At 33.6% G+C, this 16,656-nt stretch overlaps 1 protein-coding gene across 6 annotated transcripts; it reads right to left on the reverse strand.

Annotated features, from left to right (window-relative positions):
- Positions 1-5,523: 5,523 nt before the first annotated feature.
- Positions 5,524-9,495, reverse strand: LOC107893159 (uncharacterized). 6 transcript variants are annotated; one of them, XM_016818088.2, is made up of 4 exons: positions 9,014-9,495; positions 6,838-7,656; positions 6,634-6,750; positions 5,524-6,546 (listed from the first exon to the last, which is right to left on the reverse strand). In XM_016818088.2, the coding sequence occupies exons 2-4, from the start codon at positions 7,648-7,650 to the stop codon at positions 5,680-5,682; spliced, it is 1,797 nt and encodes a 598-aa protein (XP_016673577.2). In that variant the 5' UTR covers positions 7,651-7,656; positions 9,014-9,495; the 3' UTR covers positions 5,524-5,679. The 6 variants fall into 6 exon arrangements, with proteins under 6 accessions (XP_016673577.2, XP_016673576.2, XP_016673578.2 ...); XM_016818087.2 differs by having other exon boundaries at positions 6,838-7,703; positions 9,014-9,347; XM_016818089.2 differs by having other exon boundaries at positions 6,838-7,671; positions 9,014-9,346.
- Positions 9,496-16,656: the final 7,161 nt, after the last annotated feature.

The raw sequence follows: 16,656 nt of genomic DNA on the forward strand, positions 1-16,656 counted from the left end.
GGCACCAAACACGATAATATAATATATTCATTTCTCAAAATTATTAATTAATTTTTAAGGAAAGCTCAACATAAACAAGTAAGGAAGAATCACAAGCCAAAACAAGTTGAATTTTATGCTTTCATCATTGAAGCAGGGGACGTGAAACAGAAATATTTTTCTCTTAGTACTAATTAAAAAAGTTTTGATTTCCATTTCATTTCAATTTTGATGTTCCAAAAACTATTGGAATAAATAATTTAGTTTTGTTGTTGAAAGATAATTTTATTCTTATTGTTGTTGGAATAGAGGTTAGGATAGAATAGATTTTTAGTAAGGTAGGATAAGATATTAAGTAATGAGAGAAATAATACTCAATATTTGTTAATGTGCTTTGGCTTCACCAATCTTACTATGTAGAATCTCACTCAGAAAATGATTTTATTCTATAATTTGTCCGAATAAACTATTGGAATAGATAAATTGGTTTTGTTATTGAAAGACAAATTTATTCTAATTGTTGTTGAAACAGATGTTGGGACAGAACAAACAAGATGCAAAGTAGAACAAGATGCAAAGTAAAAAGAGAAATAACAAGCAATGTTTATTAATGTGGTTTAGATTCACTGATTTTACTATGTGGAACCTCACTCAGAAAATGATTTTATTCCACAATTTGTCTGATGATCAACTATTAGCTAAAACCCAAACTACCCTTACACCGAACAGATATTTGCAGCCTCAACATTGAACCCAAATTGTTACAAATCACTCTTCCCAAATATCTCACAATACAATTAAGCAAATCTCTCCAATAAAACTTAAACAAGAGTGTCAAAAATACTAAGCTAGAAATATAACAAAACAATTACTCAACAAGACACTCAAAAACCTCTCAACAATATGTCATTAAGCTGCCAATATATATGCTTGGTTATCTCAATTTGCAGCACCAAGATAATACATTATCGTTTGTTTCATCAACTAATATGATCAACACACTAACTTTGAAGAATAATCCAAAGACATATGATAGGCTCCAGCTGAAACTATCACCCTTATCTAAAGGGTAAGGAAAACCTTGATAAATTAGTCTTTATTTAGTACAAGGAAAATACGAGTCAACCATTCTTAACAACAAGAAAATGGGCTTCAACCATGTTTATGACTTTGCTGATTTGACCAAAGATAATCATGACACTTTATTATCAATAACACCAACTTTAAAAAACTTTGGCTGGAACAAATACTCGTTCTAACATCAATTTCAACAATCCATGAGACAACAAGAGATAACCTTGCTCCAAAGCTTATTCGAGCACACCATGGACCAATCAAAGGTTTCAACAGAACTTGAGGCTTGTTCTTCACCCTTCAAGCTTTCTACACCTACCAGTCTTGTTTCGACATCAATTTACACACATCATTCTTGATATCAGAGCTAGTATATTGGCGTTATGGCTGATGATATTAGATCTCATGACTTGAGAAGGTTTGAAGAAAGGCTCGGGTAACTATTAGCAAGTTACTGGCTCAAAAAGCTTTAGCTACCATGAGAGTTGATATCATAGCCTTGAGTGTGCTATAAACTCATAGTATGACTTAGCTTCTTCACCAGGCTAATTAATTATCAAACCCAAAAATATAAAAACTAGTATTTTGCAACAAGATGAAGGTGGAGTACTTCCCTCGATTTACTAGTGAGAACCTTAATGGATGGCACTCTAAGAGCTAGGAGTTGTTTGAAATAGATCAAATCTCCAAAAAAAAAACTGGGAAGATTTTTGTGATTAATTTGGAGGGCAAAGCACTAGTTGACCTATCCAATGTCTATGCCTTATCGCAACTACAAGAGAACCTTAACAAATACCTCTACGAGCACCTCAAACAAAAAAAGAACAAAAAAAAAAAAAAAACTAACCTTTATTGTCAACTCCGACAATCTTGACGAATAAGACCAACCCTTTGGAAATACTAATAATTCCTTTAGAGTCTGGTCTAGTACTGAGTTTGAAGAGAAGAGAGCTAAAGGTCCTTATTTTTGGTGTGATGAGAAATGTGATGTAGGACAGAAATGTAATAAGAAGAAGCAATTGTACTTGATTGAGGTTAGTGACTTTGATTACAGCAGTGAAATCTATGGTGATGAACTACCTCATAGCTAAATTTAATACATAAAACATTTTTATTTAAAATACATACATCACATTTAGAATTTTGGTCAAACTTGAAACATAATTTTCAATTTATATTCATGTTAATAATAACAAACAAAATCATTACTTATATATCACATTTAATTTAAAACTAAATATCACAAACTAGTTTATTTTGCAGTTTTACACTTAGCTTAGCCACCCATTTCTTAACTTCACTTTTTTTTTTCATCTAAAAACTTTGTGAATAATTATTTCATATACTTACACTTTTTCTTAATTAATATTTTAAAAAATAAACATAATTATATAACACATGATAAATCTAACTTACGAAATTAAAATATATTAAATAATAATCCTTATACCTATTTGCATAAATAAGAGCAGGAGATAAATTATGTTATTTTTCATTTTAGATATAATCATACAGATATTTAAAATTTAGAAATTTATTTAAGTAAGCCTTAACCCTTTTTGTTTTTAATATTTATTCAAATAAACATTAAGCTTTAATTTATAACTTAAACAAGTCTAATATTTTTTTTATTTGTATAATGATAAATTTAGTTCTTAACATTTTCTCTTTTATCACTTTGGGTCTAATTCTTTCTTCTTCTTTTTTGTCATTTTAGTATTCAACCTTCAAATTTTAGTCAATTTGTTGTATTTTGGATGGAAAAGTTGAGTAGATTATTAAAATTTTAACAATATTGATGTGCAACTCATGTGAAAATCAGCATGTACTTCATTAAAAAAATAAAATATATATATTTAAAAAAACAAAAAGTTCATAAAAATTTTAAAATATTATCTATGTCAACAATAAAACACTTGTGGATTGCCATGTGGGTTAACACGTCAATGTTGTTAAAATTATAATAGTCCAATCAACTTGATTAAATTTTAAAGTTAGAGGATCATAATGATCCAAAAAAAAAAGAATCAATATCAAAACGACAAAATAAATAAATATTAGAGGCTAAATTTGTTTGGTTTAATGATAAATTTGGCCACTAACTTTTGCATATTTTGTCAAAATGGCCCTAATTGTATTTTTTAGCCTTTTTTTTGCCATCAACATTTATTTTTTTTTTCAATCTGTTTTTTTAACAAATTTAATAATAAATTCTAAGTTTCAAATTTTATTTTCTTTCAAAAAGATTTCAATCTTTCATACCTTTATTTACTGGGAAGTTTTTCTACTGAGTTAATTTTTTTAGATAATTACGTTTACTTTCTTTAAATTAAGAGTTGTTTTTTTTAAATTTAATGTATTATTTATTTATTTTATTATTTTCTACATGTAATTATATTATTAGGTTATCTAAGTAATAAACATTAAAAATATTCCACATATGAAATCCTATCATCCTCGTTAACTTTTGTAACGGTACTTTCATTAAATATTTTAGAAAAAAGCATATTGAAAAAAGGAACAAAGTTTGATAGCCAAAAAGGCTCAAAATATAATTAGGATCATTTTGACAAAACATAAAAACGTTTTGTCATTAACCCAATTTGTTATTATGTCTCTTTTATTTAATAAAAAAAAGTTATTTGATATACTTTTATATAATAAAAAAGATTTGTTTGAATGTGATATGTACTTATGATCACCAACCCGAGAACCACATAAGGTGCGGGTCGCCCACCTGCGACTCGGAAGATCGCAGGGGGAGTTTGCAGTATTGGCTTGCACATTCCATAGGGTGTTCGCAAGGGGAGCTCGCTGTTTTAGCTCGCATATACCCAAGGAGTTCACATGTAGGGCCACAAAGTCTAGCGGGCAGCTCAGAACAGTACACGTGCGTTGCATGCATAGAGTTTACTAAGAATAGGTATATATATAAATATCCGATTCTCCCCTTTAATTAAACACGACAGAAAATTACTCGATTATTAGTTTATAATAAAACTAGTAAACTTATAAAATGTAGCTTTTTTTAGTTATTTGGCTTTCTGTTTTGTCTTTCTTCTGCAAAACATTTGATGCAACTGGGGAACAAATAATGTAATTAATAGCATTACCTCCAGAAACATGATAAATAATAAAAAGAATGCATACCAAATAATCAGTTTATTAGGTCACTAATAAACAAATCACGTCAATAATAAATACATTAAAAAAAAACCAATAAGAAAACTATGAACTCAAGATAAACCCTAATTTCGCAGACTATTACTTATACAACGCCACCATTTCAAAAAAGATGGATGAATCATGAATGCAAGAGCAATAAAGGAAGCAAACACCGACGGCATAAAGGCGGTGGCATCGGAGGTAGGGCTAGGGGCCTCGGCAGTTGAGGCATTAGAGGGAGGGGCAGCTCTCGCGGATTTAGTGATAGGGAGAGGGACACCGCCACCTGCCCAGCTGTGGTATTTTGGACCACGGTCACCGCCGTCAACACAATCACCATTTCCAAAACGAGTCTTATCCTTAATGCTTTCATTGTTGAAGTTGTCTTTTGTTTAGTTAGCCAAAAAAAAGGGGATGTTTTTACATAATAGGTTACGAGCAGGATGCCGGAATGACCTTTGGTCCAACCATGTGAACTTTTTTTGGGCTTCAGGGCTACCCGTTCGCCGGTGCAGAATGGCTAAGCTTTACTCCTTAGGGACCATACATTTGTTGCAGTAATTCTTTTAAGAGTACTTGACGCACTATAAAGTTGTTCATGCACTGGGTGGATATCTAAATCTCTGGACAATTTTTGTAATTGATAAATATTCTGTAAGGTATAAAAATTATTTTAAAAAAATACTAAAAAGAAAAAAAACAGTCACTCATCCAAAATTATTTATATAAATTTAGAGATTTGAGGAGTTGGTTTAACAAGACTAGGGAGAAATATTTTTTCCCATGGTTTGGACTAGGTGAAGTAAAATATTATTAATATGAAACCTAAACAAATGATGGGCCTTTAACAAAACTTTTTACAATTCAAACCGACCCAACCAGCTCTTCTTATTAAATAAATAAAATATTAAAACAATAAATGAATTATTGAGACAGCATGAGCCTAACCTAATCCAAAGAGAGTTGGAATAAAAGATTTCAAAGAAAACCCCTAGACAAGAACTTGAGGTAGGAACACTTGTACAAAACACAACTTCAACCTAATGATTTGTCTCATGCTAAACTGATTTTTTTTTTAAGTCAACTTATTGAAAAAAAATAAAAACTATAATCATACTTGTGCCAGACAAGTATCTGTATCCAAAACTCAGATTTCAATGCCAGTCTTGCCAGCATATAAAAACAGAATGCGGTTAAAAACAATGTATTAGCAAAGAGCTGAATAGGTAGGTTGGCAAAGAAGGGTCAAACAAAATATTCAACCAGGTTCCCATGCAACCATATCCAGATAGCTTCAGAAAGTACTGATTTGCAATTGCTTTATCCTAATTAAATATGATAAAACCATTTAACAGAGTAGCTTATTGAAGTTCAGCAACATGCACGCAAACAGTATAGAAAAAGAAGTCAACTAATTTTGAAACATGTTCCAGGTTAGCGATATGAAGGGACTTTTAGCTCTCAGCGATAGGGCAAAGATGCACCACCAAAAGAATACCGGGATGAAACTGATGTAGAAGCAGATGCAGGGTTAACATCTTGATGACGCTGCATCCGGTTATGATCTACTAAAACGTCAGAAGGATATTGAGAATACAATCTCTCTGCTTGGTTGCTTTCTATCCTCCTCAAATGATCAGTTTGAATCAGGTGTGCTTCTCTTGGACGCGACAGGTAAGCATCCACCAATGGATCACCAGAATAACGGCCATAATATGGATCCGCAATATAGGAGTCCAAGATAGAAGCAACAACGCCAGATGTATTTGCAGTTGCTGCAGAAACTGTCGGTTGCATTTCTCGTGTTGCGCCCAAATCATAAGTCCGATATTCTCTTTCAGTCAAGCGAAGAGGATCAGAGCGAACTACATCTCTCTGCAAAGGCACAGATTCCCGGTATGCAGTGTCTGGTTGTCTCAAAGGTGGCTCTCTGTAATCTCCCAGGTAAGATGTTAATGTAGGAGTGATATGATGCTGTGGAGTCAAGTTTCTTCTCTCCCCCAGAAGACCATAAGTTCTGTATTCCTTCTCACTGAGGTATAAATCACGATGGCCATCCTCCCTCTTATTATATGCCACCTCTCCATATCCCACTCGCTGATTCCTTTCATGAGGAAAACCAGCATAATTCCTAGCACTGGTATTAGAATAAGGGTCTCTAACAGATGCTTCTCTGTGTGACGAGGGCCTTGCTTCCCTTGGTCTATCATGAGCTTCCCTTTTTTCAGGGTGTTCAGTGATTCGAGCTGCTGCCCTTGATGGGGAGTGAAAAGGTAGTGCAGTTGAATGAACTGGAACTGGTCGAAAAAGTTCTGTGAGCTTCCGAACCTGAAAGGTAAAGTTCAGATACCGTATATCCTAAAATATGAAAGGAGACTGAACATCCAATCAACAGGTAACAAAACTATTCCTTACTTGTCTAGCAGTAAGTTCAGTTTTGAATTTGTTCTTTTCATCATAATTTTCCTTGATAGCCTTCTTGAAAATGTTCTCTGCCAGAGGAAAACAATCAGAATGGACGCTGAACCGCACCTGAAACAGAAGTCATTGGTACACAAATCTCTTTAAGTAATGAATTAGAAGAGATGTAAGTTAAGGAAGGCTAAAACAAAATGGTACCTGAGCAGGGAAAGCCCCACCAAAAGCCTTGGGCTCAAGTTTCATAGCACCAGAAGAGGTAGCCCTATAAATACCATAAAGAAGCCTGACATCGTAATCATAGAGAAATAACTTAAGCCCTGGTCTGATACCCAGCACAAGATCCTTTTTACCAGCTGATACCCCCATTACACAGTATCGGAAACAATCTGGCTTGGTCCTAGCATTGCACATGAATATTAGACCATCAATCTTTTCTTTCTTTTTAATTTCTTGTTTCTTTCCTTTACCCTCACGCTTTTCATCATTCATGTTATTATTCACTGGATTACTGTGCCTTTCCTTATTTTCATTTCGTTTTCTCTTTTTCTTACCCTCCCGCTTTTCTTCATTCTTCTTATCTTTATTTGAAAGACCAGGCCCCACACCATTTCTTTGTTTCTTGGGATCGTCATTTGACTTGGTAATCTTTTCCTTGCTATCTGATGCACATGTATTTTCTTCATTCTTTTGGATCTGCTGGCTCTTCTCTACATACTCTGTACTCGTAGTAGCATCCTTTTGCTGGTCTTTTTCCACTGGATCTAACTTCTTAACATTATTTTCAGCTGCTTTATTGCCCTCTGATATGCTCATGGTTTTCTTTTTTGGCCTTTTCCTCTGGACCTCGGAAGTAACATTTGCTTTTCTTGTCTTCAAGAAATTCTTAGCCACTGACTTTGCAATATCAGATTTGGCTTTCAATAAATTAGGGCTTTTCTTTTCAGATGATTCTGATTTTGCCAAGTCTTCCGCCTTAGTGTCAGCTTCATTTTTGTTATTTTCTAGCTCCATAGTCAACTGAACCACAAAGCTCTGGTCAAATGAGCCAGCAAGCAGATAAAATTCTAAACCAGGAAGGAATGCCCGTGAGAGAGAGAGATGAAGAGAGTGGAGCAGTTTGGGAATGTCTAAAACCAGTCAAGCATATTGAGTAAACTTCAAGGAAAATAAGTACACAGAAAAAAGCAAACCTTATCTTAAAAGAACTGTAAATCCTTCTTAATCAAATATGTAAATTTAATGTGTTAACATCATTATTGAGGCAAATAAGCTTATGGAAACTAGAATCATTCGTGCAAGAAGCTTTGCAGTCTCTCTTGCCAGTGAACGTGATTTATAAATTAGGCTCCAAAACAGATACAGAAACATATTACTCCCCACATACCCATAGTAGAGTAACATATTCAAAAGTAGAGTCCATATACAGATTCCCACCATCTTGAAATACAAAGTTTCCCACAGTCTTAAAATATAAACCAGGCTGCAGCTATTATATTTTCAGATTCCAACTGTCTTGAATTACCACATTCCGAGTGTCTTAAAATTTTATGTTCACATTGTGACATGAATGAAATCGATATTGATTGGCTATAACTTAGTCATGAATTACTACCGAGGAAAACTAAGAACCATGTAATTGCAAATCCTGAGTCTTTTTTATTGAAAACCCTAACTGTCAATTCGAAAGCAAAACAATATAATATGTAAAGTTATATGTTGCGCTTGCAACCGGATGAAGCAAATATCACTTGAGAGGAGAGAGTTCCCCCTTACTTTCCCCTACTTAGAACAAAGAACAAAAATGGAGAACATCAAAGTTTCTCAGCTTTCTCTCTCACCTCATACCACATTATCTGGAGACAGAAAAGACATTTAAAAACAATTTGTCCTAATAACATAAAATGCCATGACATTCAACTCTTTTCTTCCCTTCCAACAGTTTCACATATCTATTAAACAAGCTCGATTTCATTTCCACATGATTCCTTCATTCTAAATGTCTTCAATATTCCGAAAGAGATGTAGCATACAAATAATGTATATCATCTCGATGCGCATACATCTAAATATCTAATTAGATCCCAATCATTGTCTAGGCACTGATAAATTCTCCAAAAAAGAACCACATACAAATGCACAAAATTTTATTCAAGTTCCAGATAAACCCAAGTAAAACACGCAAAAGTAATTTAAATAAATTCAATCATAGCTCTAATCATTCAACAATTTTCACTAATCATAGATATAAATTGAATTGTAACCTTTTACAAAGGCCTAAAAAGCTAATCTACATCAAATTTTAACTTTTACAAGTAAATCAAAGCAAAAAAAGAAGTCATAATAAAAACAAAACAAAAATTCAAGTATTTGTTACCTTGACTTTTTCTTTCCCTGCAGACAATCAATGACAGAAAGAATTACACTCCGGATAACACTGCTGCGAAATCCGATCAAACATACAGATTAGGGTTTTGAATGCGCCAAAATGGATAATTTTTTATTTAAAAATATCTCTAATTTCGCTGGGAATTTTGTCTCATTAATCTTTAATGAGATAAAAGAAGAGGCATAATCTTTTCTTAAAATAAAAATTTGAACGAACGGCGAACCAGCTGCCTTTAGAATTCAGCGTTATATAGATGTGAAAGAAGATAGGAAATGCTGGGGCGCCTAAATGAACTGGTATTTTCTATCAAGTTTACCATACTACCCTTCTTTCCCTCTTAACCTTATTCTATATAAATGCAATGTTGCAACAACTTGATTAGAGATCCGATGGGTTTTACCGTCCGCTTCTCCATTTAACTATTTTAAAATGATAATTTCATTGCTTTTTTTTTTGTTAAAATATAATTTTTCAAGTTCTCAATTTTAGTTTTTTTATTGATTTAATATAGACTTATCCAATTCAATTCTGATAGCATTGTTGCACTAAAGGTCTCCAAATTTTATGTCAAACTCTAAATTAGTCTTCAAACTTTAAAATATTGTAATTAAGTCTTTAAACTATTAACATCATTCTAATTAGGTTTTTCGTCAACCATTTCATTAACTTTTCCTTTAGATGTCAGCCGATAATACACATCAATATATGGCTGTGACACATAAAAAAAACACCACAATCAAAGGAAATAAGCCACAAAGACTTGGAAATGCATATCAAAGAAATCAATATGAACACTTAAATGAAAGTTAAGCAATATTAAGAAAAACGTCCAACCTTAGGAAATAACATTGGAAATAATGTCGAACACCATGGATATAAGCCACATCAATTGGCATCAACCACTATAACGAATCTTTTGAATTGGTGTGATAGATACAACATCGACGATCTAGTCCTTCAAAGATAACTTGTGAAACTTCATAAAATGTTAAATTTGTAACACCCTCTATCTGTATTCGTCGCCGGAATAAGGTACGAGGCATTACTAGAGTTTTCAGAACCTTTTATTACTAATCCGAATCAAGTACTATTTATTTTCCAAAACATGTTAAAATGTCCCTTAGTTAGGCTTCTGAAGCTCAAAACATGTATTGAAATTGATCCGGGACTAAATCAGGACCATATGGACTTTTTCGTAAAATCTCAAAAAATTTTCCTTAAATACAGGGCCACAAGCCCCTGTGGACTAGGGACACGCTTGTGTAGTCAGGCCGTATGGACTCTATATAAGCCTTTTTATAAGAAGTTGTCAACCCTGCAAATTTAAATCCACAACCAATACAACACAAGTAACTCAACCAACACAAATTTCATACAATTATACTTAATTTACTTCGATAACATCAACCCTAAACTTATCTAATTTAAAACTTTTAAATACTATCAAGTAGTATTCTAAATAACTTATGTTTTCTCATTTACTTTACTTTTAATATTATATCAAAATGTTATTTCATAGCTTTAAAGTTCACATAACAAGCCTTTACTAAACATAACATATATATATATATATATATTCTTAAGTTATTACAAGATATGGTTATTTAAGTCCTTATACATGCTATATAAACCATCAAAAGCATTTATAATGAAGTCTACCGGAAAATTGAGATAGTGTGACTTGAGTGTGATGATCCGATCCTCCGAACCTCACGATAATCTACAAAGAACAATATTCAGCACAAGTAAGCTACATATAGCTTAGTAAGTCCGCCAGTTTTAAATATAAACCTTACCGAACATTGAACACATTATAATCAAATAAAAAAAACATATCATTAATTAACATTTATCCCATCAACCATAACTCGTTTAATAAAATCACTTAATTAAGCTCAATAATAACAATATTACCAGCATTCTTTCACATATGTCCCGCTGTCTACTTACCAACTTATCCATTCAAGGAACAGCTTATGGATTTGAGTACATCGTGATCTGAAGCCCCAAAAGGCTAACTGAATCACATAAGTGCTAAACGGAAACCCGTAAAGGTTAAATGAAAGCTCATAAGAGCTGAATAGAAACTCATAAGGGTTGAACTGAAGCTTAGAAGAGCTAAACTGAAACCCATAAAGGTTAAACTGAATCTCAAAAGAGCTAAATTGAAACCCAAAAGGGTTAAACTGAAACTCATATGAGTTAACCGAAGCTTGTGAGAGTTAAAAGGAAAGAAAACATGAGAATTCACAACAAATGCTGAATCTCAGTTTACTTGGGTGATTCACCGTCAATTCATCTTTTTCACTAAACGATTGTACTTATTTCCTGCGTTCCGTTTCTCCATAATACTCAATTCAATTTCATAACCTTAGCAAGAAATCTTTTATTTTCAACAATTAATATAAATAAATACTAATTATCATTCAGCAAACAATTTAAATCATTAATGATTTAACTATACGAACTTACTGGGAATGATTTGCAGTAGTAAAAATTTTAGGGATTATCTGGCAACTTTATCCTTCATTGTTTATCTTCAATTTCTTAATCTATAATATAAAATTATTCATTTATCAGCATCTAATTTCTTACTAATTTACTTCAAAAATTATGCCCTCAATTTTTAAAGTTGCACATTTACCCCAAATTTTATAGTTTTTACAATTTAGTCCCTGCTCAATTAACCCCTCAATTGAGCTGATTTTTCTCAATTAACACTTTATTCTACACTTTAAACTACTTCAAAACCCTTGGAAATTAGAATTTCAGCACTAAACTTTAATTCCAAACTTTTTGACGATTAGGTCTTAAAAATCAATTTCTACTAAAATCACTTAATAAATCCTTCATATAATAAGATTAAAACTTCAAATACATGTTAAATCATCATAAACTTACAACACTCATTCATGTAAACTTTAAAAATCATCCATAGAATCAAAAACTAATGAATTAGATAGTAGGACCTAGTTGTAAAAGTCTTAAAAATACAAAAATTACAAGAAAAAGGCAAGAATTGACTCACTTGATGCAAAAGTTATGAAAAACCAGATTAGAAAACCCTCCTATGGCATTTTTGGCTGATGGGAATGAAGAAAAATAAAGAGAAATCTAGATATTTCTTATTTAGTCCTATCTTTATTTAGTTAATTTTGTAATATTCCAATTTTGCCCTTATTTCATCAATTTTTCTGATTTTTCTCTGCTTATGCTGCCCAAAATATCTCCCTTGGGCTATTTTTCTCTTTAAGTCCTTCATTGTTTGACAATTGAGCTATTTAATTGTTCTAGCAACTTTTACACCTTTTTCAATTTAGTCCTTTTTATTTAATTGACTACCCAAACGTTAAAATTTTCTAACGATATTTTAATACCGCATTACTAACACTCCATAAATATTTATAAAATATTTTGGTTCGATTTTATAAAATTGAGGTCTCGATACCTCGTTTTCAACTCAATTTATTTAATAATTTCTCTTTAAATTTTAATTCCACCTATTTAAAAATATTTCTAATATCTCACTCGACTTCTAAGTATTATTTTATTTTAATTTCCTAATCTCACTCATCAGATTTAGTGATCTCGAATCACTATTCTGACACCACTGAAATTTAGACCGTTATAAAATCCTTCAAATTAAACATAGATGAAAATGAGTCGGCTCAAAATTATAAAACTGAGTCATAAGAACTCGAGAAAATCGAGTCACAATGGACACAAGAAAACACAAGTCCTCACAAGCTAGATTGAAAACCTACCTCATAAAAGGAGCCAAGGGCCAACCCCTTGGCTAGAATTATTTTTTTTTGAAAAAACAATATCTCATTGTTTCGGAAGAAAAAAAAAGAATGGCTAGGGAGGAGGTGCCATGGGCGGTGACAGCAGAGAGGTTGGAGGATGGGGAGGGATAATCAAGGATATGAAAATAAAAGAAGACTTGAAAAGGGATAGGTAGAGTAATAGGTGGGGTTAAAAGGAGATGGTTGAAGAGAGGGGAGGAGATCGTTACTACTAGTGAGGAGACAACACTAGTAGCCATGTCGATGGTACATAAGGAAGAAAAAATAAGAAAAGGGGGAAGACAAATGATAAATGGAAGAAAAGAAGAATGCATCATAAAAGGAAAAAGGACAAGGGAAAGAAATGGAGAGAGTAGGAACTAGGACTAAGGTTGACAATTGACCAACTGGTCGAAAAAGGAAAAGCCTTTTAACTATGGGTTTAGGATATTTTGAAATTCAGAAAAAAAAAAGATATTTGTATACGGCGAATCTAAATAGCTTGAATGCGATATTAATTTTTTTATACGATTAAACTTGATTCGAAAATAGTTGCAAAGAGAAAAAGTTAGGCTTCGTATGGTTTTAGAAAACAAAGGTCATTTTCATTTTTATTTTTGGTTTTATGGAAAATTGAAAACAACGAAGAAAACTTGTTTAGTGCTTAAATTTTTTAAAAATGATTTTGAAAAATGAAAATGAAAATATGCAATATATATTTTTAAAACGAATTGGTGGTCAAATTGATCAATCAAGCCACCAGTTCATTAGTCCAACTAAAAAGTTTTTTTTTAAAAAAAAATCTCGTTTCAACTATTACTTTGCCAACTCGCTCGGTTCAATAGTGCATATTATCCTTATGAATAATAATAATAAAAGAACAATTTTCGTGGTTGGCAATAAAACAAATAAATCTTTGATGGTACTCAATTAATTTAAAGCTCCAAAAGAGTTAATATATCAGTATTTGAAGGAAAAAAATTTGTAATAATTAACATTATGTTCTACTCAGTCTCAATATTGAAACAAACTAATAGTAATGCAATATTTAGTAGTACAAAATTAGTTGAAAGCTTTGGAAGAGCTTCAAAATAGCCCATCTATCAATATCTAAAAGAACAAAATTTGTGATGGTTAATGCATTAGTTTTAAAATATACTCACTATAATGGATCTTGTAACACCCCTAACCCGTATCCGTCACCGGAAAGGGGTTACGGGGGTTACATTTTATTGATATCAGAGCTACGGTTTAGTCGGTTCTAGGACTAACTTAGTGTGAGTGAGTTTAGCTATACATGCCATAATTATATACTGTGATGGTGTGATGACTTCTGACATTTGAAATGTGGTTTCATATAGTAAATGGATCCCGATAGAGCTGTAGCTGATGATGTCCAAAGTGTAGCGCCTGCTCCCGCGCAAGGGACAGCACCAGCTGATTCTCGACCGACTTCGAGTTATCAAGAATGTGAGGCTAAACAAGCCTTCTATCATATGATGAATGATTGGTTTACTCAATATATTTAGACTAACTCGGCTACACAACAACCTCCACCCCCGACTAATCTATCTTCGATGCCTGCTGTACCTCAAGTAAGTGATTCGTTGAGATTATATAAGCCACCTGTTGATAAAATTAGGAAACATGGAGCTGAAGAATTTAAAGCTACCGATGAGGATGATGCTGAGCGGGCTGAGTTCTGGCTTGACAATACCATCCGTGTGTTTGACGAGCTGTCCTGTACACCAGGTGAGTGCTTGAAATGTGCCATATCTTTACTTCGAGACACAGCATACCTCTAGTGGAATACCCTAGTATCAGTGGTTCCGAGAGAGCAGGTGACTTGGGAATTCTTCCAGACTGAGTTCCGTAAGAAATATATTAGCCAGAGATTTATTGATCAGAAGCGTAAAGAATTTTTGGAGCTGAAACAGGGTCGGATGACCGTGACGGAGTATGAGCGAAAATTCGTGAGACTCAGTCGGTATGCCAGAGAGTGTGTTTCCACTGAAGCCATAATGTGTAAAAGATTTGAAGATGGGCTGAATGAAGACATTAAACTGTTAGTTGGCATACTTGAGATAAAAGAGTTCGTGGTACTGGTTGAACGAGCCTGCAATGTTGAAGAACTCGGGAAAAAGAAAAGAAAATGTGACTTTGAAGCTAGAGATGCACGCAAAAGAACAACTGGTAAGTCATTCCAGATGGCATCAAAGAAGTTCTGAGATGATTTCAGCCATTCTAAAGCCACTTCAGGTTGTCCCAAACGAGATCAGAATAGACCACCAGTGAGCTCGAGAGCTACTTCGGTAGCGAGTGTGGGTAATGTCAGATCAAATCAACCCGAGTTTAAACACTGTGGTAAACGACATCCCGGTAGTTGCAGATTGCATGATCGAGCCTATTTTAAATACGAATCTACATATCATTATATTCGAGATTGCCCAATGTTAACTGAAGAAAATTCAGTGCAGAATACGAGATCGGGTAATACTGCAGCTCGAGGTAGACCACCCAGAAATGCTGGTAATACGAGTGGTAGTCAGAGAGGGATTAAAGATACGACAGTCAGATCTGAGGCTCGTGCACCTGCCAGAGCTTATCCTATTCACGCGCGAGAGGAGGCGTTATCCCCTGATATTATTACTGGGATATTCACTCTTTATGATACTAATGTAATTGCATTGATTGATCCTGGTTCTACTCATTCTTATGTGTGTGAGACATTAGTATTCAGCAAGACTCTACCTGTTGAGTCTACTGAGTTTGTGATCAGAGTGTCAAACCCCTTGGGCCGGTGTGTTATGGTTGATAAAGTGTGTAAGAATTGTCCCTTGATGGTTCGAGATCTGTACTTTTCGGCTGATTTAATGTTGCTGCCATTTGATGAGTTCGATATAATTCTGGGTATGGATTGGCTAACTTTACATGATAATGTTGTAAATTATAAAAGAAAGACCATTGATCTACGGAGCCAGAAAGATGAAGTTATTCGGATCGAATTTAGTGATTTGTATAGTTTACCAGCAGTGATTTCTTCGATGCTAGCTCAGAAATATGTTAGAAAAGGGTGTGGAGCTTACTTTTCCTACGTACTTGATAGTAAAGCGGCTAAAAGAAACATTGAATCAGTACATGTTGTATGTGAGTATCCGAATGTGTTTCCAGAAGAATTACCAGGTTTGCCATCTATTCGGAAAGTAGAGTTTGGTATTAAGTTAGTGCCAGGGACAACTCTGATATCCATAGCTTCGTATAGAATGACACCTACAGAATTAAAAGAATTGAAAATTCAGTTGCAAGAATTGACAGATAGAGCTTTTGCACGACCGAGTTTCTCTCCGTGGGGTGCACCTGTGTTGTTTGTGAAAAAGAAAGATGGAACTATAAGAACGTGCATTGATTACAAACAGCTTAATAAGGTGACTATAAAGAATAAGTATTCGTTGCCACGAAATTGATGATCTGTTTGATCAACTGAAAGGGGCCACAGCATTTTTGAAGATAGATTTGAGATCAGGTTACTATCAGTTGGGAGTTAAAGATTCAGATGTGCCAAAGAATGCTTTCAGAACGAGGTACGGATATTATGAGTTTTTGGTTATGCCTTTCAGACTCACTAATGCACTAGTTGTTTTCATGGATTTGATGAATCGAATCTTCAGACCGTATCTGGACCGGTTTATAGTTGTGTTTATAGATGACATTCTGATCTACTCTCGTAGTGAAGGTGAACATGCCGAACATTTGAGACTTGTATTGCAGATATTGCGATATAAGCAGTTGTATGCGAAATTCAGTAAATGTAAGTTCTAGTTAAGTGAAGTTAGTTTTTTGGGCCAT

Source organism: Gossypium hirsutum, chromosome A13, assembly GCF_007990345.1.
Source record: "Gossypium hirsutum isolate 1008001.06 chromosome A13, Gossypium_hirsutum_v2.1, whole genome shotgun sequence".
Lineage (NCBI taxonomy): Eukaryota > Viridiplantae > Streptophyta > Magnoliopsida > Malvales > Malvaceae > Gossypium > Gossypium hirsutum.